This window comes from Bos grunniens, chromosome 28 (assembly GCF_055505025.1).
Source record: "Bos grunniens cultivar Pamir isolate PY7600 chromosome 28, Bosgru_T2T1.0, whole genome shotgun sequence".
NCBI lineage: Eukaryota > Metazoa > Chordata > Mammalia > Artiodactyla > Bovidae > Bos > Bos grunniens.
The window spans coordinates 2,006,171-2,033,366 of record NC_141192.1 but is presented as its reverse complement, the minus strand read 5'-3'; the positions used below and the strand labels follow the sequence as shown (position 1 = coordinate 2,033,366).

The 27,196-nt window shown below is 43.3% G+C and overlaps 2 protein-coding genes across 64 annotated transcripts in view; both read left to right on the top strand.

Moving 5' to 3' along the window:
- Positions 1 to 12,257, top strand: part of WASHC2A (WASH complex subunit 2A) — a 46,979-nt gene extending 34,722 nt beyond the window's left edge. For 8 of the 14 annotated variants that reach the window (XM_086381358.1, XM_086381354.1, XM_086381359.1 and 5 more), the window contains exons 22-31: positions 283 to 438; positions 2,269 to 2,451; positions 4,958 to 5,086; positions 5,211 to 5,291; positions 5,874 to 5,996; positions 6,944 to 7,006; positions 7,360 to 7,572; positions 9,224 to 9,829; positions 10,958 to 11,135; positions 11,928 to 12,257. In XM_086381358.1, the coding sequence (XP_086237484.1) occupies positions 283 to 438; positions 2,269 to 2,451; positions 4,958 to 5,086; positions 5,211 to 5,291; positions 5,874 to 5,996; positions 6,944 to 7,006; positions 7,360 to 7,572; positions 9,224 to 9,829; positions 10,958 to 11,135; positions 11,928 to 12,067 (1,872 nt within the window). In that variant the 3' untranslated portion in view covers positions 12,068 to 12,257. The remainder of the gene's footprint in view (positions 1 to 282; positions 439 to 2,268; positions 2,452 to 4,957; positions 5,087 to 5,210; positions 5,292 to 5,873; positions 5,997 to 6,943; positions 7,007 to 7,359; positions 7,573 to 9,223; positions 9,830 to 10,957; positions 11,136 to 11,927) is intronic. The other 6 variants (XM_086381364.1, XM_086381365.1, XM_086381363.1 and 3 more) reach the window with 1 other exon arrangement.
- A 2,930-nt stretch (positions 12,258 to 15,187) lies between these two features.
- Positions 15,188 to 27,196, top strand: part of ZFAND4 (zinc finger AN1-type containing 4) — a 52,274-nt gene continuing 40,265 nt past the window's right edge. For 13 of the 50 annotated variants that reach the window (XR_015156644.1, XR_015156632.1, XR_015156634.1 and 10 more), the window contains exons 1-4: positions 15,487 to 15,811; positions 21,306 to 21,606; positions 25,535 to 25,608; positions 25,858 to 25,885. Coding sequence is in view for 23 of the 50 variants with exons in the window: in XM_086381371.1 (XP_086237497.1) it covers positions 21,423 to 21,606; positions 25,535 to 25,608; positions 25,858 to 25,885 (286 nt within the window). In the remaining 27 variants the exon portion in view is untranslated. Of the gene's footprint in view, positions 15,912 to 21,305; positions 21,607 to 25,534; positions 25,609 to 25,857; positions 25,886 to 27,196 lie in introns of all 50 variants that reach the window. The other 37 variants (XR_015156637.1, XR_015156635.1, XM_086381399.1 and 34 more) reach the window with 13 other exon arrangements.

Below are 27,196 nucleotides of genomic sequence, written 5' to 3'. Positions count from 1 at the left end.
CCCTTTCCTCTCCTGTCCTGTCTCTGCTGACCCCAATGTTTAGCTAGTAACCCTGAAGAGGAGCACACGTTTGTCTTCCTCTATACATTGCCATGCTTGTCAGGCATACTTTGCTGTCTGTCTTTAGCCATACCGTGAGCCATGCAGAATCTTGGGTCCCTGACCGGGGATCGAGCCCGTGCCCCCTGCAGTGGAGGCGCCGTGTCTTAACCACTGGGCCAGCAGGGAAGCCCCTTTCCTTTTGTTTGTTTTTGAGGATGTCATTTACTCCTCTTTTGATAGAAAAAAGAGACTGTCCCTGAAGTACCGCCTTTGCTGTTCAGCGATGAGGAAGAAAAGGCGGCTCAGTCTGGAGTGAAACCTGCAGCTAAGAAGGCTGGGAGCGCCAAGGGGACCTCAGAACTTGGGAGAACTCCTGCAGTCGAGGAGTCAGGAAAGGTGGACTCTTTTTTTCTTGTATCATCTGTTATTTTTGTCTCTCAGATGTTCTTGTAAAACCCATACATGTACGCACTTACCCTTACATTTTTCTACCACAGAAAATGATGACTCAGTTGTTGAAACTTTTGAGAACACTGAAAAGCATGAAGAAGACAATACCTGCTCTCACTGTTCCCGGAGGTCTCCAGCGCTGCTCGCGCCTTTGCTCTCTTTTCTAGGCGCGTGTGCACGCCGTGACACGCGTGTGTGCACACCGTGACGCGCGTTTCCCGGGTTATGTTACTGTCAGTGTTTTGCCTTTCTCTGTCTCAGCTCCTTTTTCCTTTTGGTTTTCTCCCTGCACATCTGTCCTTTTTGACTTACTCTGTTCTCTGGAGTCTGTTTCCCTTTGGTTTCTTTTAGTTTCCACTTGTACTTGAATCATAGTGACAGCTTTAAAAAAAAATATTAACTAAAATTCATACTTTATTCAGATTTCTTTAGTTTTTAACCTGATACACCCCCTTTTTCTCCAGGATATCACATTCACTGTGACAACTTGTAAGAAGATTTTCATTTTCATTTACCAGTCTTTGATGCTATTGCCTGTGAATTACAGAGTGGAGTAAATTGTTTCTTCTGCATTAACTTTCTTCTCCTGGGATGTCTGTCCTCTCCTATAGGAGGCCTGTGAATAAGACTGCTGGCTGCATCTGGGAATCGGCAGTTCGTTCAGTCTCTGCCTTTCTCTCACTGGTAACTTTTCTCTACTGTGTGTGATCGGCTCTCTTCTAGCGCCTACGTGAAGAAATGTCACAAACACTTTTGCTGTTGAGGCTCCGTGGGGCTACAGTGATGCAGACGTTTTCTCTGTATCTGCGTCGTTGTGTGACTTTCTCTTCTCATCACCTCCTCGTGGGCCTTTCCTGTGGTGCTGCGGCCGCTTTCTCCCTGGATTCCAGCTGCGGGTTGCACTGCTGCCTCCCTTGCTTGAAGATAAGCCCCTTGAGGGTTGGGGCCACGTTCGTTTTGCTATCCATGATATCTGTGAGAGTGCTTAGTGCGTTACCTTGCACCAAGTATCCACATTCAAACTCACATATTTTATTTAAAGAAGCTTATTTTCTTCGCGGTTTAACCATTGTGAAATTAGGATGCACCTCACAATTGATGGCATGTTTAATTAGAAGTTGTTCCTTTTTTTTTCTTGGCAGTTCATACAGGAACAGTAGTTATCCTAATCAATGGTATCTTGCCTGAAACGTGGTGCTTGTTGAATGAATGAATGCTGCATTTTACGATTATTTTAGAGATTCTTCTAGTTGCAGAGTATAGAAAAGGCTTCTACAATTTAAGTGTCCAGTTCTATCAGTTAGATTCCTCCCTTGGAGTTATGTGTTAGTTAGTTAGTAGAGAATATATAATCCATTCGCAGTGATTGGCTTTTGTGTTCTATCTGTGACTTTGAAGTTATTTCTAGCTCATGAGCAAGCTGTGTGACTCAGGGTTATAACTGATACATAATGTATCTTGGTTGGATGGAGTTATACATACAGGTTTTAAACTGTACGTATAAAAAATTATCTTTTTTGGGGGAAAAAAAATCATCTTTAATTGGAAAAATCATCTTTGATTACGAATTACCTGTTCTAGACCTTCCATTAGAGTGACTGATCAAGAATTGGCTGGAGTGTTTTGTCACCTAGGATAAGTGTGACTAGCTGTCGTGCCCTGAAACAGATATGTTAGTAACTGAATTAGTGAGGAGCTTGGTAGGCCCCACAATAGTATTTGTGTTTCCAGATATTACTCACTTTTTTCCCTTAACCTTACTATTTCCATTTTCAGGAAGGATCTTTGAATGTACCTACTCAGGAAACAGCCAAGAACTCTGATTTATTTTCTTCATCATCCCCATTGGACAAAGGAACTAAAAGTAGAACCAGAACGGTTCTTAGCTTATTTGATGAGGAAGAGGATAAAACGGAAGATCAAAGCAGCTTCCAAGCTCTGAGAAAAGCAGTAGGAAAGGTGAGCCAAAGCTGTGAAGGTTCAGGCCTTCAGAAGGACAAGAGTGTCTCATCTCACTGTCAGTTCTGAGATGTGAGCTGCTGGATCATGGAGGGCTCCGGGCTCTTCACGTTCTGGTCTCACTGTTGTTGACTGCTCTGATGGCGGCCACATGCTGCTGAGGAGGTGGGGAAGCCGGTGCCCGCCTTCACTGCTGAGGAGGTGGGGAAGCCGGTGCCCGCCTTCACTGCTGGTGAGGAGGTGGGGAAGCCGGTGCCCGCCTTCACTGCTGCTGAGGAGGTGGGGAAGCGGGTGCTCTCCTTCACTGCTGGTGGGGGGTGAAGTGGCGCTGCCACTTCAGACGGCAGTTTGGGGCTTCCTCAGACTCTCAAACAGCAAGGTTACCACGTGACCCAGTAGTCCCACACCTAGGTGTATATCCAAGAGAAGTGGAAACACATGCTCATGCAGAGACTCGAAGGCAATGTTCCTAACAGGTATTATTAAACAGCAAGGTTACCATGTGACCCAGCAGTCCCACACCTAGGTGTATATCCAAGAGAAGTGGAAACACACGCTCATGCAGAGACTTGAAGGCAATGTTCCTAACAGGTATTATTAAACAGCAAGGTTACCATGTGACCCAGCAGTCCCACACCTAGGTGTATATCCAAGAGAAGTGGAAACACACGCTCATGCAGAGACTCGAAGGCAATGTTCCTAACAGGTATTATTAAACAGCAAGGTTACCATGTGACCCAGCAGTCCCACATCTAGGTGTATATCCAAGAGAAGTGGAAACACACGCTCATGCAGAGACTCGAAGGTGATGTTCCTAACAGGTATTATTAAACAGCAAGGTTACCACGTGACCCAGCAGTCCCACACCCAGGTGTGTATCCAAGAGAAGTGGAAACACACGCTCATGCAGAGACTCAAAGGCAATGTTCCTAACAGGTATTATTAAACAGCAAGGTTACCATGTGACCCAGCAGTCCCACACCTAGGTGTGTATCCAAGAGAAGTGGAAACACACGTTCATGCAGAAACTTGAAGGCAGTGTTCCTAACAGGTATTATTCATAATAGCCAAAAGATGGAAACAGCTCAGATGTCCACCAGCTGATGAATGGATAGACACAGTGTGTATAGCTATTCGAGAGAATATTCTCTGGCAATAAAGAGAGTAAATTATTAACGCATGCTACAACACAGATGAACCTCGGAAGCGTGTTGAATGAAACAAGCCGGGGGCAAAAAAAACCACGTTATTATATGAATTCATTTATGTGAAATGTCCTGAATAGGCAAATCCATGGTGATAGAAAGTATTAGATGAGTGGCTCCAGCGTCTGGGGAAAGAAGTGGACAGAAGTGGAGAGTGACAGCTGGCAGGTGTGGAGGTTCTTTCTCGGATGGTGAGGATTTGCTAAACTTAGATCGTAATGGTATTTGGACAACTCTGTGAATATACTATAAACCGTTGAATTACACACTTCAGGTGAATTTTATCTCAACAGAGGTGTTAAAAAAAAAGAAAACCAGCGCTGGGCCGTAGATTGCCAGTACTTTCTGTAAATCAAACTGAGGATATAGTCCAACAACAAATGTTCTATGATTTTTTTATTACACTAGTAGGATAGCCTTGCTTATAAATGAGAGCTACACACAGTAAATGTAATAATTTGCTGTATTTTCTTGCCTTCTCTTACTGTATATGCTTTTGTATGTAGATTTCAGATATAAAACTTTTAATCTTAGTTGCTGTGTTACACTAACTTTTATGTGTAATCAATCATTAGTTAATTTTAACGAGACACATTTTGTCAGAAATGAGTGTGTGTGTTTGTTTCTATCTGTGTTTGTGATACTAAAGAATGAAGGGAAGAATTTTAGAATGTGAAGTCTGGGGCATTATAGTATCAAACCAAGTAATGTGAGTAGTAATTTGCAAATGTCAGATACCCTAGCAAACAGAAAGAACTTGTTTGGAATCTGAAGGTAATGAGGTGGAATGAGGATGGACAAAGTGGAAGGTTGGCGCATCCGCCTGTGCCCGGTATTTGGCCTAAGGTGCTGGTAAGCAGAAGTTAGGTAAATGTGCTTGACCACCTGTGAGTTTCTGCTATTAAGTCACCTGCCGTCTCTTCTTCCCTCTGGGAATGAGATAGAAAGAACTTGTTTAATTTTGTATTTTCATTCCTAAAATGTTCCTCAGTATGGAACTAGGACTAAAGATTGATGTTCAATAACAATTCAGATACCACACAAAGGTTGCAAGATCATCTTCCCAGATTACGTATGTTTTATCTGTTTTTATAAATATATTCTCCACTGTGCTGGTATCTCCTGAGTATTCTATTCTGTGCATGTGTCATTCCCTTTGTGATGGACACTCAGCTTGTGTCCAACCTTTGGACACTATAAACAGAGCCACAGGGGACATCTTTGTTGTCTAATCTTTATATCTGTGTGATTTCCTTGGATAAATCGCTGGGAGTCTGTACATGACCTTCCCTCTTTCCTAGAGTCCTGATCCTGGTACCCGCCCCAAGAGCACAGGTGTCTTTCAGGATGAAGAGCTCCTTTTTAGTCACAAGCTCCAAAAGGACAACGACCCAGATGTTGACCTTTTCTCTGGCACCAAAAAATCCAGGGTCAGTTCCAAGTGGTTCTGCACAACATAGCTTTGTTACTGTATTAACTAGCACTTCTGCCGCTCACCTGACTCTGTGAACTGGTTTTGTTTTGGATGTTGAATTTGAGTTTTGTCTGTTCTAGTTGTTAGAGCCCAGTGTTGGGAGCCTGTTTGGAGATGATGAAGACGATGATCTTTTCAGCTCTGCCAAGTCGCAGCCTTTGGTACCAGCCTTTTGTTCTCAATACTATGGCATGTGGGGAAACTTCTGGGAAAGGAAATGAATTATCCAATTGTACAGTTAAGGAAAATGCTCATAAGTAAATGAACAGCAAATGATGTGCCGATGAGGGCGTTCATGTTGTCCCCATCCTATGTTTCCTAGTTAACTAGCATTAAAGCAATAACTAACCAGGTTTTCTTACTGTGTTACAAATCTTGGGTGATTCTAAAGTTGTTCATTGAAAGACCACTGCATGTGATAGGATGGCTGAGCACTCATGCCTTTCAGGCGCAAAGTTACAAATCTGAATGTTCATCTGTGTTGTCATTTCCCGCACCCCCACCCCGCCCCTGCTTCTGCAGTAGCTTTTCTAAGGACTCTCTGTTTTCTCTTTACCATAGAGAGGATGCCGGCAAAGTCACAGTCTTCAGAAAGCTATTTCTGAAATGCTGCCTTTGTATTTGTTTGTTCAACCCTTGAGAAATGACTTAAAACTCAGAAGCCTTTTTTTTTTTTTGCATTATGACTTTTCCTTAATGTCTTATGATACTTGACAGACTTTGGGTGTTCTTTGTTTTTGAAGATCCCAGAAAAGAAGAAGGTAGTGAAAAAAGACAACTCTATTTCCTCTGTCAAGAACCAGAAACATCCTGAGTCCACTCAGGGTATCAAAGAAAAAGACATATGGAAATCGGAAACACCTCAGGTTAGAACTGATCTCTTTAAGGACTTGCGTCTCCTGTTTGCCTTATAATACAGATTAACTCCATCATGCCGCCCCAGGGTCATTCAGAGTTCTCTTTATTAAGGAAGAAATAGCGACTGGGACTGCTTCTCTTTGTTTACTGCTTCCCCAGCCCTTGCTTCTCTCTCCTCTCCTCACTGCATGGTCTTTCCATGAATCTACACTTACCATTATTATTTTTGGAGTGCCTGCAGACTCGATTCCTAGGTAGAGTGAAGATAAAATGAACGTTTTCTTCCCCTGGAACCTCATTTCTGCCTTTGGGCTACCTTGGAGTAAGACTTCATTTGAATTAAGTATCAATTGCATCCAGTTTCTTGATTCCCTCTCTGTGGCTCTTCTGAGCTTGCTGCTGTCCGGCCTCCTCAGCAGTCTTCTCTGAGGCGCTCCTTCTGAGAGCAGACCAGGACTCGACAGTGTGTCCCGGCCCTGGCTCACAGCTGTCCTGGGATACCTCACTGAGGCCTCGGTGATCTGAGCTGTGGAAATGAAGCTCCAGGACTCGCACATCTCCAGTAACTCAAGTCTCAGCTTCTTTTGCTTCTAGAACTAGTGCATTAAGCTGTGTGCGCTAATATTTACTGTGTGAGATAACCAGCGTGATAATGTTTCCAGCTGGTGCTCTAAACACTATAATTCTTACGAATCTTATTCATGATCTGTCTCTCCTTTACTCCATGTATGGTCTTAACAGCCTTCCCCTAACTCAACGGATAAGGAAGCACAAATGAAGTAATGTTCGTGAAATGTTCTGAGAGTCCAGGAAAGATTCAAATGCTTTTTCCGTTGTAGAATTACAGAAACCGATAGCTTTGTTCCATCACAAATTTATTTTCAGATATAAATGTGATCCAAGAGACACTTCTCTTTTCCCCAGTGGATTTTTAACTGAATGTAATTTCACGCAGGACTCACCAGGTCCCGCTCCACTTAAAACCAAAGAGCCATCCCCTCGGATCTGGAAAATACAAGTAATTATAACATGTCTGGAATCTTCATTGCCTGCCTTGTGGCATCTATCCACTTTTTTGGGTTTTCCTTTTTGTCAGCTGCTGCCGGTGTCTTCTCATCTCTTCCCCACCCTCTAGTCGTTGCTTCCTGTGTGCTGGGTCTGTAACACCTCTTCTTGGGCCCTGTGATGGGCACAGGTGATAGCCCTCCATCTCAACTCAGAGTGGATCAGGAGATTTCCCTGCCTTTCTCTTTCTCCTCTCATATTATATACATCATGTACACCAAGTCTTTCCTCATGTGTCACAGTAACAATAATTGACTGTTGTGTTTAAGAAAACAATACAGAGTCAGCTTCCTTTCGTTTTTTTAGGCAAATTTAGCGATCAACCCAGCAGCCTTGCTGCCTCCAGCAGCTCCCCAGATCTCTGGAATGAAGTCTGTTTTGCCAGAATCTGGTGCTCCTTCGTCGGAACCTGGGAGGATGCAGAGTCTGGACCGTGTGCCCACTCCTCCTGGGAGTGGGGAGGCTGGTGTGAGCTTTGACCTTCCAGCTCAGGCAGATACCTTACACTGTGCGAACAAGGTACTGAAGCCTCCTTTGCTTGCCTGCCTGCCCTTTTTTTTTTTTTTTTTAAAGAAAAACAAACCAGAACAATTTGCGTGTTTCTTCTGAATTCATCGGTAACACAGGGTCCGCTGACCTCGATTCCTCATTTGAAGGAGGCGCCTCTTCTTTCCTTCAGCCTCCTCGCCTTCCTTCCACCTCCCTAGTTCTGTGTCCACCCTTCCACCACCCACGTTTGTTATGTTTATGTTCTAACTCAGTGGCTGGCTCACCAGCTTCTGGCTGCTCCCTGGAGACCTTCTAGACACTGAGCGGATCATATCCTCACCATGTACTTCCTCTGCTGTCTCCTTACTGCTCAAAAGAGAATGTTCAAGCTCCGTGGTTTAGTATTAAAGCCATTTACAGTCTGTGCTAACTGAAGCTTCCAGCTCCCACCAGTCCCCTCACACCGTCAGTCTAAATCGAGTCCCCAGGCACCATTCCCTGAACATACATGCCCCAGTGCGATGCTGCCATCCCTTCATGCCACCTTCTGAGTCAGCAGTGCTCTTTCCTCATTGGCAACTCTGCACAGACGTCACAGCTTCTGGCATATTTCCCCTCCTGCTCCTTGTCCTGGGCTCCCTCTCTGAGATCCCATGGCAGTTATCCCATGTCACACTGTTGCGCAAGACTGTGGACTTGTGCTGCATGGACCGTGACCTCTTTGGGGGTTTACTTTTATTTTAGTTTGTTCTCTTTTTTTTCTATCCAGTCTTCCTTCTCTAAGAAGTCTTAGCTGTACTTTGAGTAAGCAGTAGTACATAGGATGACCCTGCAAACACATGCATTTTAAGTATTTTCAAAACTGTTTTCCTTACAAAAAAATAAAACATCCCTCGTTTTGTTATATTTCTGTTAGCTTTTTTGTTGTTCCTGTTAAGTTTAAATGGACTACTTCTTGAAATAATTTAGGAAATTTCCTTGAAATAGGCAAACACCATTGAGTACTTTGCCTAAAGTAGCATGTGCCTTTTTAAAACTACTTGACAGTGTATTTTGGAAAAGTATTATAAATACTGGGTTATTACTAATAAGTGATGCATATTTTGTGATTACTAATAAGTGATGCATATATTGAAAGTTCTGATTCCCAGGCCACATTATTTTTTTTTATGTGAAATATTTAAAATTGGATTTAGTGTTTGTTGACTGGAAGGAAAGAGCCCCTCTCTTTCTTCATTGTCTTAGTTCCCTGTTTCTGGAGCCTGATTTTTCATTAGCCCTCTGAGAAAGCTTAGTGCCAGAATCCCCCCGATTCTTTCCTGTTTTGAAAGATACCTGCGTTTAAACTAGGGCAGAGTAGGGCCCAGGGAGCACTGTGGGACACAGAGTGGTGTGGCCTCTAGGTAAGGGAAGCCTTATCAAACTGAACAAAAATTGTCCTCAAAAGACTCAAAAATGGGGGATACTAAAGGGTTAAGAATGACTTAGTCTTGGAGTAGTAGGAGCTATGAAATGCCTTTGGAAATCTTTAACAAATAACCTTGTCTGTATGTTACATAGTATCTTAATTGAAACAGACCAGACAACCTTACAGTATTTTGAGATGTTGGTTATTTGCTATGTTAGCTTGGAGCACCTTTTAAAAAACCATCAGATCAACATGTGGTTCTTGCCATTGCAGACCCGGGTCAAAGTGAGAGGGAAGCGCAGACCGCAGACGCGCGCAGCTCGACACCTGGCTGCCCAGGAGTCCACTGAGGCCGAGGATGTGGGTTCCCCCAGGGGATTTGTGGCACAGTTGACAGATGGTGCCACATCACCAGATGGTCGTCAGCCACCGCTGAGGGCAGCTGGTGGAGCAGAAGAAGCAGTGGCAGCTGCCACTCCAACATGGGCAGGTGGTCCTGTGCCTGGAATGAACAGAGGCCCATTTGTGAAATCTGTGGGTCAACCTCTTGAGGATGATCTGTTTGATTCTGGAGATATCTTTTCCAAGGGCATTGCATCTCAGTCCGCAGGAAGAAAAGCCAAGGTGAAGGCAGCCAGCAGCCTGGCCAACCTGGCAGAGGGAAGTAAAGACAGAAGCCCCATGTTCCCTGCTCTCGGTGAGACAGGCAGTGATGATGATCTCTTTCAGTCTATTAAACCAAAACCAGCAAAGAAAACAAATCCTTTCCCTTTCCTGGAAGATGAGGACGATCTGTTTACAGACCAGAGAGGCAAGAAGAATGGGTCAAAATCCAACAGTCAACAGGATATTATCTCAAAAGCACAAGATATATTTGAGGTAATAGGACATAAAAATACATCTTTGTGCCTGGTTCTTTGTTAAGGAAGATATCTGATTGGCTCATTCGAACCAGAGATTACATTAAAGCTGTTTTGTTGCTGCTCAGTATCTGCTTGCTTAGTAATTATACTTAAGTTTTCGTACTAATTATACTTAGGTTCTCTTATTAGGTTATCTTATTAGGGCTTCCCTGGTGGCTTAGACAGTGAAGAGTCCACCTGCAATGTGGGAGACCTGGATTTGATCCCTGGGTTAGGAAGATCCCTGGAGAAGGCAATGGCTATCCACTCCAGTATTCTGGCCTAAAGAAGTCTGTGGACTGTATAGTCCATGGGGTCGCAAAGACTCTGACACGACTGAGTGACTTTCACTTTCTTTCTCTTATTAAATAACTCTGAAACTTATTCAGAAGTGATTTTCTGTTTTGTTCTTGGCCATTACCATTGACACAGGTCTTGATTTTTATCATTTTTATACAGATGTTGCTGCAATTAGCATATATAAAATGATATCTTTACAGCTTGGATGTTTAATCTCTGGTTCTTGGGGAAACAGGCCATGGCAGGAGCTGATGATTTAACACAGACAGCAAGGCCTTGGGTGATACTCTTCAGGAGATGTTTATTGAGCATCTGGATACTGGATGTCGTTAGGCAGATGTTTATTGAGCGTCTGGATACTGCATGTCATTAGGCAGATGTTTATTGAGAATCTGGATACTGGATACACAAGGTGAACCAGGACCCATGCTCTGTTCCCCAGAGCTCTCAGGGAGGGGAACTGGATCAGACAGGGCAGTAACGTTTCCAGGTAATGTTAAGTGCCTGAAACAACCCAGGGCAGTGGGGCAGAGTGGTAGATTGGTGTGCGAGGTGCTTCTTCAGGTAGCACTGGTAGAGAAGGGCTCTCTATGCAGCTTGTGTTTTAGCTGGGACCTGGAAGAATGAAAAGGACTTTGCCAGGCAGAGATTTTGGGTAGTGCTCTCCAGACAGAGGAGCAGCTAATGTGGCTGTCACAGAACACCGTGGCAGTCGGCATTTCTTCAATTTGTTGAAATGAATGTATGTAGTAAAGAAAAAAAAACCTTGATTAAAAATTGTTTTGGTTGTTTTTTGGCTTACAAGGATGATATATTTGCTACAGAAGCAAATAAACCCTCACAAAAAACGAGAGAGAAGGAAAGAACATTTGACTCCAACTTGTTCGATGACAACATTGATATCTTTGCTGACCTAACTGTAAAACCAAAAGGAAAGTCCAAAAAGAAAGTGGAAGCTAAGTCTATATTTGACGATGATACAGGTAAGTTTGGTTTTCTGTACATGACAGAGAGAGTCATCACCGTTCAGTGACTTGATATTTCTCTCGCTGTCTTTGTCTTGACCCTTTCCTGGAAGACATTCCCTAGTCGGTTTCCTTTGACCTGCTCTATATTTCTGGGATAGACTGACGGTGGATAAGTAAATTGACTAGTCATTTTGTTGAAACCATGATTTGTTATGATGGATGTCAAGAAATTTGATAAATATCCTAAGCGGTGAAGAGCCTGGAGCTTGACTGTGAAGTCTAATTTAACTTTCATCTTATTGTGCCCCCTGCCAGTCATCCAAAGTAGGCATTAGACTGAGTTTTTGGCATTGAGATCCTGCAAATTGATGTGTTTATTCTGAAAGACTGAGATTGGATTTTTCCCTTTGCTTATTTTTAGTGCCTTTTCCTTTTAAAACCCAAAGGCAAAAGAATGTAGAGTAGAAATAAGTATAATATCACAGATGGTAAAGTCATGGGCTGGACTGGAGATTAACTTATCCTCCTGCATTTCCTCTCCTGCATGTGCACACACGGCTTTGTAGCTGAGAAAATTATACTCAGACAGAAACTATAACTTGTATGTGATCAGAAAACTTGGTTAGTAGCAGAGTCAGGACCGGCTGGAGTCTTAGAGGCTTAACCTCCTCTTAGTGGTTTTAGGTATCCTGTGCTATTATCAGACTTGAGTCTTTGCTGGTTTGTGTAGATACGTCTTAAAAGCACACATTTTCTTGCCTGTTCTGTGACTCTTTCTTTCTTTTTTTTTTTTCCCCATTTTTAAAGATGATATCTTCTCCTCTGGTATCCAGACTAAGACAACCAAATCAAAAAGTCGATCTTCACAGAAAGTGACTGAATCGAGATCTGGACAGAAGGTTTCCAACATATTTGATGATCCCTTGAATGCCTTTGGAGGCCAGTAGAGTGTACAGGGTATCTTTCAGCTACATCCTTGAGTTAATGATGCTGTCTTCTGTGCTCCTTAACTGAATTATAGAAAACAAATACTGAAACAACTTGCTCACCTCTTGCCCAGCATACTTAATATTTTTCTGTACTGGTTTTAAAATCATGCTTAATTCTGCAAACAAAAATAAATGTTTCACAGTGTTACTATTTTTTAAAACCATATTTTGATTAGCCTTGGTGGGGCCATGGGTTTAGGGTCTATTAGAGAAGAAACCTATTTGTGCCTTTCATAGGTGGGTAGAGACTCCCAGAGGAAGCAAATGCCTGACATGACCAGAAGTCTTCCCTAAATAAATGGGAGCCCTAACTTAGAGCCTGGGCACTAGATAGAAGAAGAGGATGAGAGATTATACACTTCACGTGTCTTTGTGCTAGGAGAGCAGGTTTCCTCGCATTCCACTGAATTTTGAAGAGACCTTACAGGTCTGCTACAGTGAGTTGGCAAACTACAGTCCTCTACAGTTTGTTTATTTATTTATTTCTGAAAATAGAGTTTTACTGGGAGGCAGTCATACCCATTCATTTCTCTGGGAGTTGGTGATGGGCGGTCCATGGGGTCACGAAGAGTCAGACCCAACTGAGCAACTGAACTGATGGCTGTTGCACCCGTAGTAGGTAAACGCCAGAGCTGACGGCCGCGTCAGAGACTGGACGGCTCAGAGTCCAAGGTGTGTCCTTTGTGGCCCTTTACAGAAGCAGTTTGCTGACGTTGTCATAATGCATCCGTCTCCACTCCTTGGAGCTTTGCATTATTTTTTGAAAGCAGCGGAATGAACCCAGATAATGGTAGGGAGAAATGCTGAGGATGGGAATGTCGGCTTCTAGAGCACCACTGTTCCGTAGAACTCCACATTGATGGGAATTTTCTGTAACTGTTGTCCCCTGTGGATGGCGGATACTTCTAGTCTCTCTTCCTGTGTGGTGCTCTCTCGCTCACGAGAGAGCTCAGTCCGTAACGTGGTGCAATCTTGTAAGCAGACCCAGTTGGCTTCACCCATTCTGAAGCCACTAACTTCTTTCTTTCTTGGATACTTTATAAAGTTGAATTGAGAATTGTTTATTCTCAGGAGATTTTGTATAGCTGTCACAGATCAGCTGTTCGTCGTGCTCTGCCGAGAGAGTGACCCAGATGGTACATACTAGTTTGCTGTTCCTTTTCCCTACCCATGTAATGCATCTTCCTTCTGTGCCTTAGGGTATTTGTATTCAGAGCTACTTGTATGCTCTTGAGTCAGAGCCCAATGTGGGATCTTCCTCACTCAGTAAGCATTTGTTAGACATGTGTTTCTTTTGGAATGATAAAATCTACTGACCCACCATTAGGACTGATTCCAGGGAATTCAAGAGACAGTAAAGTTAGAAAATATGCAAATTGCTATTTTGAGATGCTTGAAAGGGAGAGGGAACTTAACACTCACTGGTTCAATGGTTGGCACTATTCCTGTTTTCAAGTGGTAAAGAATTGATCTTCCAGTGCAGGAGACCCGAGAGGTGTGGGTTTGATCCCTGGGTTGGGAAGATCCCCTGGAGGAGGAGATAGCAACCTGTTCCAGTATTCTTGCTTGGAAAATTCCAGGTACAGAGGAGCCTGGGTGGCTACAGTCCATGGGGTTGCAAAGAGTTGGACCTGGCTGAGCATGCACACACACACATACAGTCTCCATAACTCTACCAGATACAGATATTGCCCTCATTTCACAGATGAGGCAAAATGTGGAAGCAAAGTAACATAGTGGAACAAGTTTGGAGTTTTGTGTTGAGGCCTAGATTTAAATCTGCCACTTAGAACTGTTTTGAGTGTAGGCAACTTGTTTTACCTTAGTTATTTCCTTCTTTGTCATTCATGTAGGGGCCTCAGTACCAACCTTGCAGGATTGTTAAGAGAGAGAATATGCAAAGATCTTCATTAATTATCTGGCACTTGAAACTTGGTAGATGATGATGATAATGAATTGGCTTCCCGTGTTGGAACCCAAGGCTTTTTTTTTTTTTTAATTGGAGGCTAATTACAATATTGTGGTGGTTATTGCCATACATTGACATCAGCTCATTCACCTGACTCTAGCTTGTTCTCTCAGTTCTCCTGACTGAGAGGGGAGGCAGGCAGGTTTGGAAGCTAAGGTTTGATTCAGTAAGATTCACTCCATCATAGGCTGTCTACAAAGATAATAATCTTATCTTGTTCCTCAAGGAGCTCCAATCTACTCAGAATTTAAGAAGGAATCATTGGCGAGACAGCCTGAAGATGTGTGAAAGCCCCAGTACCTCCTCATAAACTTCAGTGTATTTTCAATTTTCTGAATTGTGGAGATAAATTTGTGGGTAGGTTATCAGAGAATGTGAAAGGATGGGTGACAAGGATTAGATACTGCAGTTCATTTTAGACTGGTTCCTCTGAGTCACAAGATAAGGATTAGTAAAAGCTTCTGTGAGAGGGAGACTACTTTTATTGTCAACTAACTAATCCAACTAGTAAAACAATAGGCCAGGATAGTAGGAAAACTGTAAGGGTTGGATTTAGAACACCTATGGGAAATGAGAAAAAGCAGCAATGGAGGCCATGTCAGGCTGAAAGGCTTGTGTTGTCCGTTATGGTGTACACTAAGCTCAACAGCTTGACAATTAGAAAACAGAAGGGGCTGGCTGGTTGGGCATACCCAACACTGCAGTTTAACAACCCGAAGTACCCACTCAATTTCAACTCCACACAATTCTCGGTAGGTTGGATGAGGAAAAAATCGGTAAGACCTACAGAACATGTTTTCTTTCCCCCTTGCTTTCAACCAGGCATGGCAATGGCCCCACATTTCAGATAAGGTAGGCAGGACTAGAAACATTAGGGGACAGTGAAGTGCGTGGAGAAGCATCCATTCAAGGCATGGCTCCTGGGCCGCAGTGGAAGTGCACAGGTTCTTGGAAGACCATCGACTGGGACTATGGCTTCAGCAAGTCAGGCACCTCTAAGAGCGCCTTAGGTTGGTCTTGGTAAAGGTGCTGTCCACACCCTCGTCCGGCCACAGGCCAACCCTGTTGTTCCCAGAAGGCTGTGCGACTGGTCTCCTGCCGCCCGCTTTGGCCCTCGTCAGGCGGCCACTGTTAGTAATAAAGAACATCCGGGCTTCTCCTAACCGACAACCACCACCGAACGCGAAGGCAGCCTGGGCTTCCGAGCAACCGCCGGCATCCGGCGGTCAGGTCCCGCCCCCGACCCCACTGATTGGAGGGCGACGCGAGCGTTGGCGAGCGATTGGTACGCGGTGTCACAAAGGGGCGGGGTCGCGGCGGCGGCGGCGGAGCGTTGCTCGTCGGTGCCTGCAGCAGCGTCGCTCGTGGGGCGGCGCCTCCTTAAAGACCTGCGGGCGGGCGAGCGAGTGGAAGAGAGCCGGTGAGGGCGAGCGGCCGGATGGGGAGGGCGCCCAGGGTCGCGGGCCGCTGAGTCGGGCCGCGCTGTTGCCGCTGGCCTCTTGGCTGCGCCCCCTCCGCCGCCGCTGCCCCGAAACCGGCACGGTGGGCTGCTTGGGCGGAGGAGACTGTCTCCACTTTCCGCCCCCCCGCGGGCGCGACGCGGGGTGCCCGCCCGGCCGGACAGGTGCTTCCCTGCGAGTCGCCGATTCTGACGCGGAGCCTGACCTCGGTCCTGATCGGGCCAGGGCGTGTGCGTAGCCGGAGTTTATCCTGGAGGAGCACGGGCTGCGCAGGTGACTCCGTCCTCTTCAAATGTCTACTTTGAAGGCTCGAGAAGGCTTTGGCTCCGAAGAGCTTCCCAATCCCGCTGGAAAACTGATTTCAGAGCTTAGGGTACAGATGCGTGACGTGGTTCATGTAATTCTGAAGCATATATTTAAAACTTACGGATATTTCCAGACATTAGTAAAAACAGTTCATTAAAAGTTGGTATATTTAAGGGCTGCGTAATATGCTGGATCTCTTCATGTCGGGAGAAGAGTTTAAAAGAACTGCTTTTATATGACTAATACTCTTTAGAACAGAGAGGATAAAGCTGATTTTGAGTTACTGAAATTAGTCATTCAGCACGGTCCTGCGTTACCTGTCTTTCATTTCCCTTACATCTGTGGTGATTGTATTTTAAGAACTTTTTCAGAAGACAAGAGAGAAATGTTTGCTGCCATTACTCTTAATAGCTAAGCATTTTTTAAAAAATTATTGGTAAAAATTCTGAAAGTAATTCCCCCCCCCCCCCCCCCCCCCCGCCGCATTCGTCCTTTCTTCCTCCTCTTCTGGTTTTTTTTTTTTTTTTCTTTTTTAAGCTGTCCTTGTATCATGTTCCATCCTGTTTTTGATTCTTCATTGCCCCTCATTTTCCAGCATGTTAGGGTTCCATAGTAAGCTCAGTCAAGCATATTCAGCCACAACTTTCAGAAGGTGTCCTGATGCAGTGATTTCTACTACTGAGGAAAGGTATAATTATTTCTTAGAGGCATACATTTCAGTTTCGAATTTGATTACCAATCTTGCTTCTTTTTGGATGTTGGAAATTACTGCATGATTAGGACCTAGATTTGTGGCAGTGCCCTAGTACCAGGAATGCTCTTCTAAGTCGCTGTTTTTTCTTTAGACCATTATTACTGTATCCATTCTCACTGTAGATGAAGGGCTTCCAAACTTGTCTTTATGTTATCTTCTCCCATCTCCCACCCCTTGTTTATTATATTCAGGGTATTGCTGTGGAAGTCTACTGTGGTTAAAGAAATGCTTTTTATGTTTGTCTCTGAATTCCTTGGGCAGGCACTGGTCACCCATGGCTTTATTTTTCTAATGCTCAGTTTAATATTCTGACCCCTGACCTCTCTTACTACATCTCTTACTATGTAGATAAAAGTGCTCTTGGCTTTGAGGGTACAGACACTGATAATTCTGTAGTATGTTCTTATTTGATATAGCATGGTAAGTGTGTTCTTACGAATCCACATTCTATCCAAAATCATATTTTGAATCCAAAAACAGTCATTTCAGTGAGACGGAAAAAGGGGTTAGGGGTTCATTTTATACATTCATTATTTCTACAGGCCTGTGAAGATATTAAGGAAATGAGAAACACAGCCTGAGCAATATAGCCATATATTTGGCTTTTAAGTGAAAGTAACGGTCTTTTACCACTATCGCCAGCAGTAGTATTAGCACAACACTTTGTGTTATTAGGACTTCCCTGGTGGCTCAGACTGTAAAGCGTCGGCCTACGATGCGGGAGACCCAGGTTCAATCCCTGGGTCAGGAAGATACCCTGGAGAAGGAAATGGCAACCCACTCCAGTACTCTTGCTTGGAAAATCCCATGGACGGAGGATCCTGGTAGGCTGTGGTCCATGGGGTTGCAAAGAGTCGGACACGACTGAGCCACTTCGCTTTCACTTTGTGTTATTATATTTATTACTCATTATTTTGATAGTATAACAGCACTTGAAGCAGCTGTGCTGCCAGCAAAAGCTTTTCTTTCATCATATCTTCAAGACCTTTTGCAGTATATGCACAATGCAATTCAGGTTCCCTAGTTAGTTAATTATATTAAATATACTTCACTGTATTAAATATGGGCCAGAATACTGGAGTGGGTAGCCTATCTCTTCTCCAGAGGATTTTCCCAAACCAGGGATCGAACCAGGGTCTCCTGAATTGCAGGTGGATTCTTTACCAGCTGAGCCACAAGGGAAGCCCTGTATTATAGTTTTGCTCTAAAAATCAGTTGAGAGGGTGAAAATTTATTTACTTTCTCATTGAACAACCTTTTAATGTGCACCAATATGTACAAAATACTGTTTTAGGTGATGGGGCAGTAACTCCTTCCTTTAAGTAGCAAAAAAGCCATTTTAAAAATGAAACTGATTGTAATGGGTGCACTGTATTATGGGGGTCAGAGTGTGAAGGGGAGTAACCATAAAAGGTTTTGTGGACTAGCTACTATTTGAGTTGAGTCTTGAAAGGTCATAGGTGCTTGTCAAGTGGCCAGGTGTGGGGATGGCAGTGAGGAGAGGAGAGCAGGAGCAACGATATAGAGACCAATGTATTCTGAAGCTGCAGGTGCAAATGATTAGCGGAGAGACCGCCCGAGGTATTGCAGGACGGGATGAGCTATGTGTATAAATGAAGTAGGGCTTGGGAGCCTTTCTAAGGAGTCAAATCTGTAGACAGTGGGAACCCATTGTGGGGCCTTGAGCTAAGGAATAACGTGATCAGTTCTACATTTTAAAAAGATAACCGTGCTCTACATTGCATGTTATTAGCGAAATGCAAATTAAAGCAGTGAAATACCATTCCGTTCAGTTCAGTTCAGTCGCTCAGTTGTGTCCGACTCTGCCACCCCATGAATTGTAGCACGCCAGGCCTCCCGTTACATGCCTGTTAGAATGGTCGGAATCCAGATCACTGACAACATCAAAAGCTCATGAGGAAGTAGAGCAGTAGGAGCTATTCATTGCTGGTGGGAAAACAGTATAGAACAGCCACTTTGGAAGACAATTTGACAGTTTCTTAAAAATTAAACATATTTACCATAAGATCTAGCAGTTATACTCATTGGTATTTACCCCAGTAAGTCGAAAACTTAACGTCTATACAAAAACCTGCACTTGGATGTTTATAGCGGCTTTATTTATAATTGACAAAACTTGGAATCAACCAAGAGGTGTCCTTCTGTAGGTGAATGGATAAATAAACTTTGGTACATTCAGGCAGCAGAAAGGTTTTCAGTGCTCTAAAGAAGTGGGCTATATCAACCCATGGAAAAACATAGACGAAACTTAAATGCAAATCACTAAATGAAGGAAGCCAATCTGAAAAGGCTACATACTGTATGATTCCAACTGTATGACATTTAGGAAAAGGCAAAACTATGGGGATGGTGAAAAGATCAGTAGACCAGTGGTTGCCAGGGATTGAAGGGAGAGAAGGATAAAGAGGCAAAGCACAAAGGATTTTTAGGGCAGTGAAGCTGTTCTGTGTTACTATAATGATGTTACTACAATCGATAGTTTGCAAAACCAAGAGTGAACCCTAACGTGAACTGTGGGCGTTGAGTGATGCTGCTGTGTCAATGTGTTCATTGATTGTAACAAATACACTACTCTTATGTAAGTTGTTGGTAGTGAGAGGCTGTGCGTGTGTGCGGGCAAAGAGTGTATGGAAATTCTGTTGTTCAGTTGCTAAGTCGTGTCTGACTCTGCAACGCACCGACTCCCCACTCCAGGCTGTCCTGTCCTTCACTGCCTCCTGGAGTCTGCTCAAATTCATGTCCATTGAGTCTGCAATGCTATGTAACCATCGCGTCCTCTGCCACCCATTTCTCCTTTTGCCTTCAATCTTTCCCAGCATCTGGGTCTTTTCCAGGGAGTTGGCTTTTTTCATCAGGTGGCCAAAGTTTCGGAGCTTCAGCTTCCGCAACAATCCTTGCAATGAAAATTCAGGGTTGATTTGCTGTATTATTGACTGGTTTGAGCTCCTTAAAGTCCAAGGGACTCTCAAGAGTCTTCTCTAGCACCACAGTATGAAAGCATCAATTCTTTGGCGCTCAGCTTTCTGTATGGTCCAACCCTCACACCTGTACATGACTACTGGAAAACCCATTGCTTTAACTCTACAGACTTTTGTGGTAAAGTGATGTCTCTGCTTTTTAATGTGCTGTCTAGGTTTGTCATAACTTTCCTTCCAAGGAGCAAGCGTGTTCTAATTTCATGACTGCGGTCACTGTCTGCAGTGATGTTGGAGCCCAAGAAAATAAAATCTGTCACTATTTCCACTTTATCCCCTTCTGTTTGCCATGAAGTTATGGGACTGGATGCCATGATCTTAGTTTTTTGAATGTTGAGCTTCAAAACAGCTTTTTCACTCTCCTCTGTACTTGGAGACTGTACTTTCTAGGAACTCTATACTTTCTGTTTTATCTTGCTGTGAACCTAAAACTGCTCTGAAAGTAGTTTATTTAAACGGAAAACAGATTCAGGCTTTAGGCTATCTTAGGTTCATTTCCTCATTTAGTCTGAATGCGTGGTTTCACTGCAGTGCCTTCTAAAGTCAAATATTAAGTAATTTTAAAATTTTGTGTGATCTTTTCCCCTGCTTAAATATAATTAAGAATAAAATAATTTCTGAAGTATGTGATATGATACCTCAATCCAGTTTTTATTAAACTTTCCTTTTTTTTAAGAAAAGATAACTGACATTCTAGAGAATGGATCAGAATAATGAAAGGCAAGAGTCAAAGATCATAGCTAGGCTATCACAATTTCTCCATTAAGAGCTAATTATGGCCTGAACTAGGTCCTAATCAGTGAGGTTGGAGAGGGTCATGTATTATAGAAATATTAAGTTGTCCTGTTAGAATTGGTCACATCTGGATACCTTGAGGATTGTGAAAAAATATAAAATGATTCCTGGGTTTCTGGCTCAAGTGACTAGGTTAATGGTGGTGCTCTTTACCAGGACGGGGACTAGGACAAGGAGGAGGTTCGTGGACAAGATGCTTAGTTTTGGACGTGTGGGATTTCAGATGCCTGTGGAAATCATCTCTGTAGAATGGAGATATAGGTTATTAATTAAACCACATGTTTTAAAAAATAAGTGCTCTCTTACTCACATTGTTAATGAAAATTGCAGTGAGTTCAGTGATATATGCTTTGGCAAAAAAAAAAAAAAAAGTAAAAAATTTATCATTGCTTTTTTCTTCTTGATTTTTGCACTGCCCTTGTGTTCCCATTCTGTCCGCCTGGTCTTCCAGATGTTCTTCTCCCACTTGGAGGTTTTACCCATTCAGTGTGATTCAAATGTACAATGTCTATAACATTATGCTTTATGTGGGTTATAAATGTAACTTGTGTATTTCAGGAAAGGATGTGCATAACATTCAAGGTCTTGCAAATGTATACCTACATGTTGAAGTCATTGGTTTAAGTATCATTAACAAGAAGACATATAATTTGTTCAGCATGCAGTATACATAAGTAACTGCTGAGCTCTAGTAAGATAAAATATATCAAATATATCTATTCTTAATAATCTTACATTCTAACCGGTAGAGAGTGCTTTCAAAGACAATCGTGAATAGTTGACGAGTAGACATAGTAAGCACTAAAACGAATTCTGGGCTGTCTGGAAGATTGATATAAGCCAGAGTTCAGAAAATCTTTGTGGAGGACTGAGACTTTCACATGGGCTTGTTAAAAAAATTATTCTTGTTTTTTAGGTATAAAACTCAAAACATGAGCAACCATATATATAACCAGTGTTCAAAGCTGATTTGGCTAGAACTGGAATACAGTTGCCTCCAGCATATTCCAGAGGAATTAGAAAAGTCAAAGTAATGGATAACAGGAAAGATCCTCCATTCTTCAATGAAGATAACGTGGGACCATTGTACTGCAGACTTCCTTTTTATGATACCATGGAGCTCTTCATTGAAACACTGACTGGAACTTGTTTTGAGCTGAGAGTTTCACCCTTTGAAGCTATCATTTCCGTGAAAGCGAAAATTCAAAGATTGGAAGGTACTAGTCTATTTTAAAAATTTTTAGAATATGAGGATTAAATTTGTTCTTCAAGATTGTGTAATACCTTTTTAGCTTTTCTTGTGGAGAAATGTCGACCATACATGGGTTAGAATCGGATGATGAATCCTTATATGGCCCCTCCTCCACCTCAGCAGTTACCATGAGCTGCCTTGCTTCCATTCCTGCATTTCCCCCGCTCTTCCCTTTCTACCAGATTTTTTTGAAGCAAATCCCTGGCATTATGTTAATGTGTGAAACAATATTTTAAAATGGTTTTTCAGCAGGTTATAATGATGTGCAAATTCTGCTGTAACTACCTTACAGTAATAATTTAGTGACTCTTTTTACTTTTTTACAGTGCTTTGCAAAAATTTTTTTTTTTAATGTGGAGATTTTCTGAGGAGAGTCTTTGGTGTACATTTACATAGATTTGAAGTTTCCTCAGTATAGAGGTGGAGAAGGCAATGGTACCCCACTCTAGTACTCTTGCCTGGCAAATCCCATGGATGGAGGAGCCTGGTAGGCTGCAGTCCATGGGGTCGCGAAGAGTCAGACATGACTGAGCGACTTCCCTTTCACTTTTCACTTTCATGCACTAGAGAAGGAAATGGCAACCCACTCCAGTGTTCTTGGAGAATCCCAGGGACGGGGCAGCCTGGTGGGCTGCCGTCTATGGGGTCGCACAGAGTCAGACATGACTGAAGCAACTTAGCAGCAGCAGCAGCAGCAGTATAGAGGGATACTGAATGTTGTATAATATCTCTTTTTTGACTGGTGTATTTGTGAAAAGTGTTAAGAGTTACTTTGTGTTAAAAATTAGTCTTTTTCTTTGGCAGATTTCTGAAAGAAGTGGTTTTTTGCCATTTACAGTTGAGTAAACACTAGAAAATTGTTCCATGTAACACTAAATGGGTCTTTGCATTTTGTGCCAGCTAGAAGTAGCTTATAATTTAAGGCAGAAACTAGCATTGCCCTCCAGCCCAGTTTAAGTTCAGAATTAAAGGATGAGGAGGATTGGAATTTATCTTTGTAAAGTCAAGGATATTGGTATTTGAGCTTCTGAATGATAGTTCATTTTTGACTTTGTTCTGCTTTTTTATATATATGATGTTTTAATGGTAACTTTTTAGGAGCAGGAAGATTGAAAAAAAAACAACAGCCTCTTGTGTTCTAAATAATCTCTGCATTATTTTCTAGCTTTCATGCATAATCTCTGAGCAGCTAAAGCACTCTAGAAGGAATCCTGTTTAGTTATCTTAATGTCAGAAGAGTAAATTTGGGCTTAGGGAAGATTAGGGACTCATCCAAGAGAACTCTTCACTGACAGGATTGGATAAGAGCCAAGATGTAGGAGACATTGTCAGGATAAAAGCAGTGTACTTTGTAGTTATTAGACAGTTGAATCCTAGTTTAGACATACAAAACAAATATACTTATTGAGAGATTAAATGAAGTAATGTAGAACCTCTGCTGTCTTTGCTAGGGCTGTCATAACAAAATGCCATAGAGTAGGAGGCTTAAACGACAGACATTCATTTTCTCACAGCTCCAGAAACTGCAAGTCTGAGATCAGGGCACCAGCACGCTCAGGCTCTGCTGAGGCTGTCTCCCTGACCTGCAGATAGGCTTGCTTTCAGTCCTCACACGGGCACATCTTCTTATAAGGATGCGTAAGGGCCACACCCTCATGACCTCATCTAAACCTGATAATCTCCCAGAGGTCCCATCTCCGAATGCCGTCCCTCTGGGGGCTTAGGCTTCGAGATGTAAACTTGGGGGATGCAGCTCAGCTCGCAGCACTTAGAGCAGTGGCCGTGCTCCGTGTGCTCAGCCACGCCCCCTCTGCCACCCCGTGGACTGCAGCCCGCCAGTCTCCTCTGGCCATGGGAGTTCCCAGGCAAGAATACTGGAATGGGTTGCCATTTCCTTCTCCATGGAATATTCCCGACCCAGGGATCGAACCTGAGTCTCTTGTGTCTTCTGCATTGGCAAGCAGATTCTTTAGCACTGCGCCGCCGGGGAGGAGAGACAGTCCTTATTACAGAAAACGCTGCTGTGCTCCTCACTTAGGCTGGAAGTGCCTGCAAACCAGGGTTAGTGTGCTTAGCCGTCAGAGAAGCAGCTTAGCCGTCAGAGAAGCAGCGTAGAAGACAAACTCATACCTGAGACTCACCCACCTGTGAGCAGTTCACTCAGGTATCTGGAGACGTAGGATCAACTCTCTCTGCCAGGGGAAGGAAAGGTGGGAGGCACCGCTGGTGGTCAGTAGACCTTAATTGCTGTTCCCATTCCCCACCCTGTAGCCCTCACCCCTTCTTTCCTTCCTGTTCTTTAAGCTTTGGTAACTCCTTGCAACATGTGGGCAGGGACAGTCACTCTTCTTCAGGAGGCTTCGAGAGGGATTCCTTCATGTAAAATGCATTCTAATCCTTTAGTAGGGGATCTTTCTATCCTACCCTGGACAACATTTGAGAGTAACATTTTGGACCAGTCTCCCAAGAGAGAGGAGTATGGAATGGGGCAGAGACGACACCGCTCGGCCTAGTTATTCAGGAAATGGTTGTCTGCTGCATTGCTCTTCCTGTTGGGCAGCTGTGGGAAGCTGGGAACTAGAGCATCATAGAAGAGAAGAGGGTAGATGGAGAGCACTGCAGAGAAAGGTTGAAGAAGTGTGCTGGATAGACGTGATGAGGCTTAATGAGGAAGGAGCAGTACCTACAAGGGAATCTAAATGGGCCTCGATGGGCCATGAGCACTGAAGCCACGCTGCCTGATTCCAGATTTCCAGCTGAGTAAATTAGCCTCTCTTTACCTCAGTTGTGCTAATTAAAAGTGGGAATAATAATAATAGCTATTTCAAGGAGCTGTTCTCAGGCTCGAATGAACTGAGTGAAAAGCGCTCAGCAGAGCATCTGTGCTCTGTTAGTCTGTGGAGATAGTGCGATCCGCGCTGACCAATATAAATGCTGTGCCCTTGGGAGGAAATGCGCTTTAGTTCTGAGTTTCCGGAGAAGGGAAATTGTTTGGAGCTTATCATTACGTAGAGCAGTGATCTGTAGAGAAGAGTACGTAGTACTCAGAGGATAGGAATTGGAAAGAAAACATGTGCCAAGAAAGGTAAGAAATTATTGTCACCTGGCTTTTCATTGCCACGGCAGTGGATTCCCTGGCTTGCCATCAAGTCATTGGCATTACTGCTTCCTAACAGAGATTTCTGTTCATGGGTTAGGATTGTTGTCCTGGACAGTTTTTTGAGTAGATGGGACCATGGTAATAGTTCTGACCAGCGAGCTATGAATGGAAGTCTCCATCAGCCTGAGTCTCTGAGTGGCTATAGTGAGCAGAGCCCTCATCATGACATGCAGTAGACATGTAACTTATGCAGAAAAGAAGTTAAATGTCACTTAAACCAGTGACATTTTAGGCATGGTCTGGGGTAAGTTCAATTTAACCTACTTTATTTTGCCTCATACAGTATCAAGTAGGCATCCATTTTTTTTTTTTACTCTATAGTTATCCAAATACCACCCACTGAGCTAGCCTAGCCTCTCCTCACTAATTCAGTGCCTGTCTCTCTTCCGTTTTTGGGTGTAGACGCAACTGTCAGTCGCCTGACGGCTCTCCCCGTGCCAGTGTTGCACTGTCTCTCTGTGAGGCTTCAGGCTCCTCTAGTTTCCTTGTTTGGCCTCCTCTGTGCTCTTTGGGTTGCCCTGAGAACTCCTCTGTAGAAAGAATCTGCGTGCTGTAGCCCTTTCTGTTGTAGCCTACTGTTTTACACTAGGGTCCTGCTAGTGTGGTGGTAAGGTACTGGGGAGGGGAGACTGTCTGCTGTCTAATGATTAAATCTCAGTCTTTCAGTGGGCCCGTGTCTCTGGGGCAGAGTGTTTCTTAGCTTCTTACCTTTCCCCACCATATAATCACTTAGGTGAAAAAGCAAGAACAGAGGAGTCTGGAATCACCGAAATATCCTTGCACCAGGTGGGATCAGCCCCTAATAAAGTGAGTTGGCCTCCATTATGGAGAATACTCTGGAATTTTTCATAATGTTTATGTCCCCCTCCCTCTGCCTGAGCTGTAGGGGAATCTTTCTTGACTTCTGAGTAAGAACCTCATGGAGTTTCTAGAGATAAAACTCTCAAAAGTGTTACAGCTCCACTATGACTATGACTTCAGGGATTCCTCAGTCCCATGTTAGCCATACTCGGCCTCTACCAGATCCTGAAACTACCGTTTACATTTTCCTTCCAGCTTATGTCACTGGAGGCTTCTGCTTCAGGTAAGCAGATCTTGGCTGTAACTCTTTGGATTTTCCTATCTGTAGGTTTGGACGTGGTGGTTTGCCATCCTGCCTCATATTTCTGGTGGCTCCAAGAAAAGTTGTTTGTTGAATTTCAGTTTGTTCAACCTTTTTCTTATTGTAAGGGTGGGAGTGGCAGCTCACATGCCCTGTACATGTTTTACATAAAACTGGAAGTCTAAACTTTCTTCTAAATGTAACCATTTATGATTTAAAATTTCCTTCCAAGAACTATGTTAGCCAAATCCTACAAGTTTTCATAAGTGGAATTTTGTTGACATTAAATTCTCAGAGTTTGTTTTGCCAGAAATACTTATTTTTTACTATTTAAAAATTGTGTTAGGGGCTCTGTAGCCACAGTTATATATAGGATTGGATACATTTAATCACTTTAAAAAATAATTTATTTTAATTATAGGCTAATTACTTTACAGTACTGTGGTGGTTTTTGCCATACATCACGTGAATCAGCCATGGGTATACATGTGTCCTACCATCCTGAACCCCCCTCCCCTCTTCATCCCCACCCCACCCCTCAGAGTTGTCCCAGAGCACCAGCTTTGAATGCCCTGCTTAATGCATCGAATTTGCACTGGCCTTCTATTTCACGTGTGATAATACACGTGTTTCAATGCTGTGCTCTCATACAGTCCCCCCCTCCCTCTCCCACAGAGTCCAAAAGTCTGTTTTTACATCTGTGTCTCTTTTGCTGTCTTGCATATAGATTCGTCATTACCAATTTTTTAAAATTCCATATGTGTGTGTCAATATACTGTATTGGTGTTTTTCTTTCTGACTTACTTCACTCTGTATAATAGGCTCCAGTTTCATCCACCTCATTTGAACTGATTCAAATGCATTCTTTTTAATGGCTGAGTTAATATTCCATTGTGTATATGTACCACAGCTTTCTTATCCATTCGTCTGCTGATGGACATCTAGGTTGCTTCCATGTCCTGGCTATTACAAACAGTGCTGCGATGAACACTGGGGTACACGTGTCTCTTTCCCTTCTGGTTTCCTCAGTGTGTATGCCCAGCAGTGGGATTGCTGGATCATAAGGCAGTTCTATGTCCAGTTTTGTAAGGAATCTCCACACTGTTCTCCATAGTGGCTGTACTAGTTTGCATTCCCACCAACAGTGTAAGAGGGTTCCCTTTTCTCCACACCCTCTCCAGCATTTATTATTTGTAGACTTTTTGATGGCAGCCATTCTGACCTGCATGAGATGGTACCTCATAGTGGTTTTGATTTGCATTTCTCTGATAATGAGTGATGTTGAGCATCTTT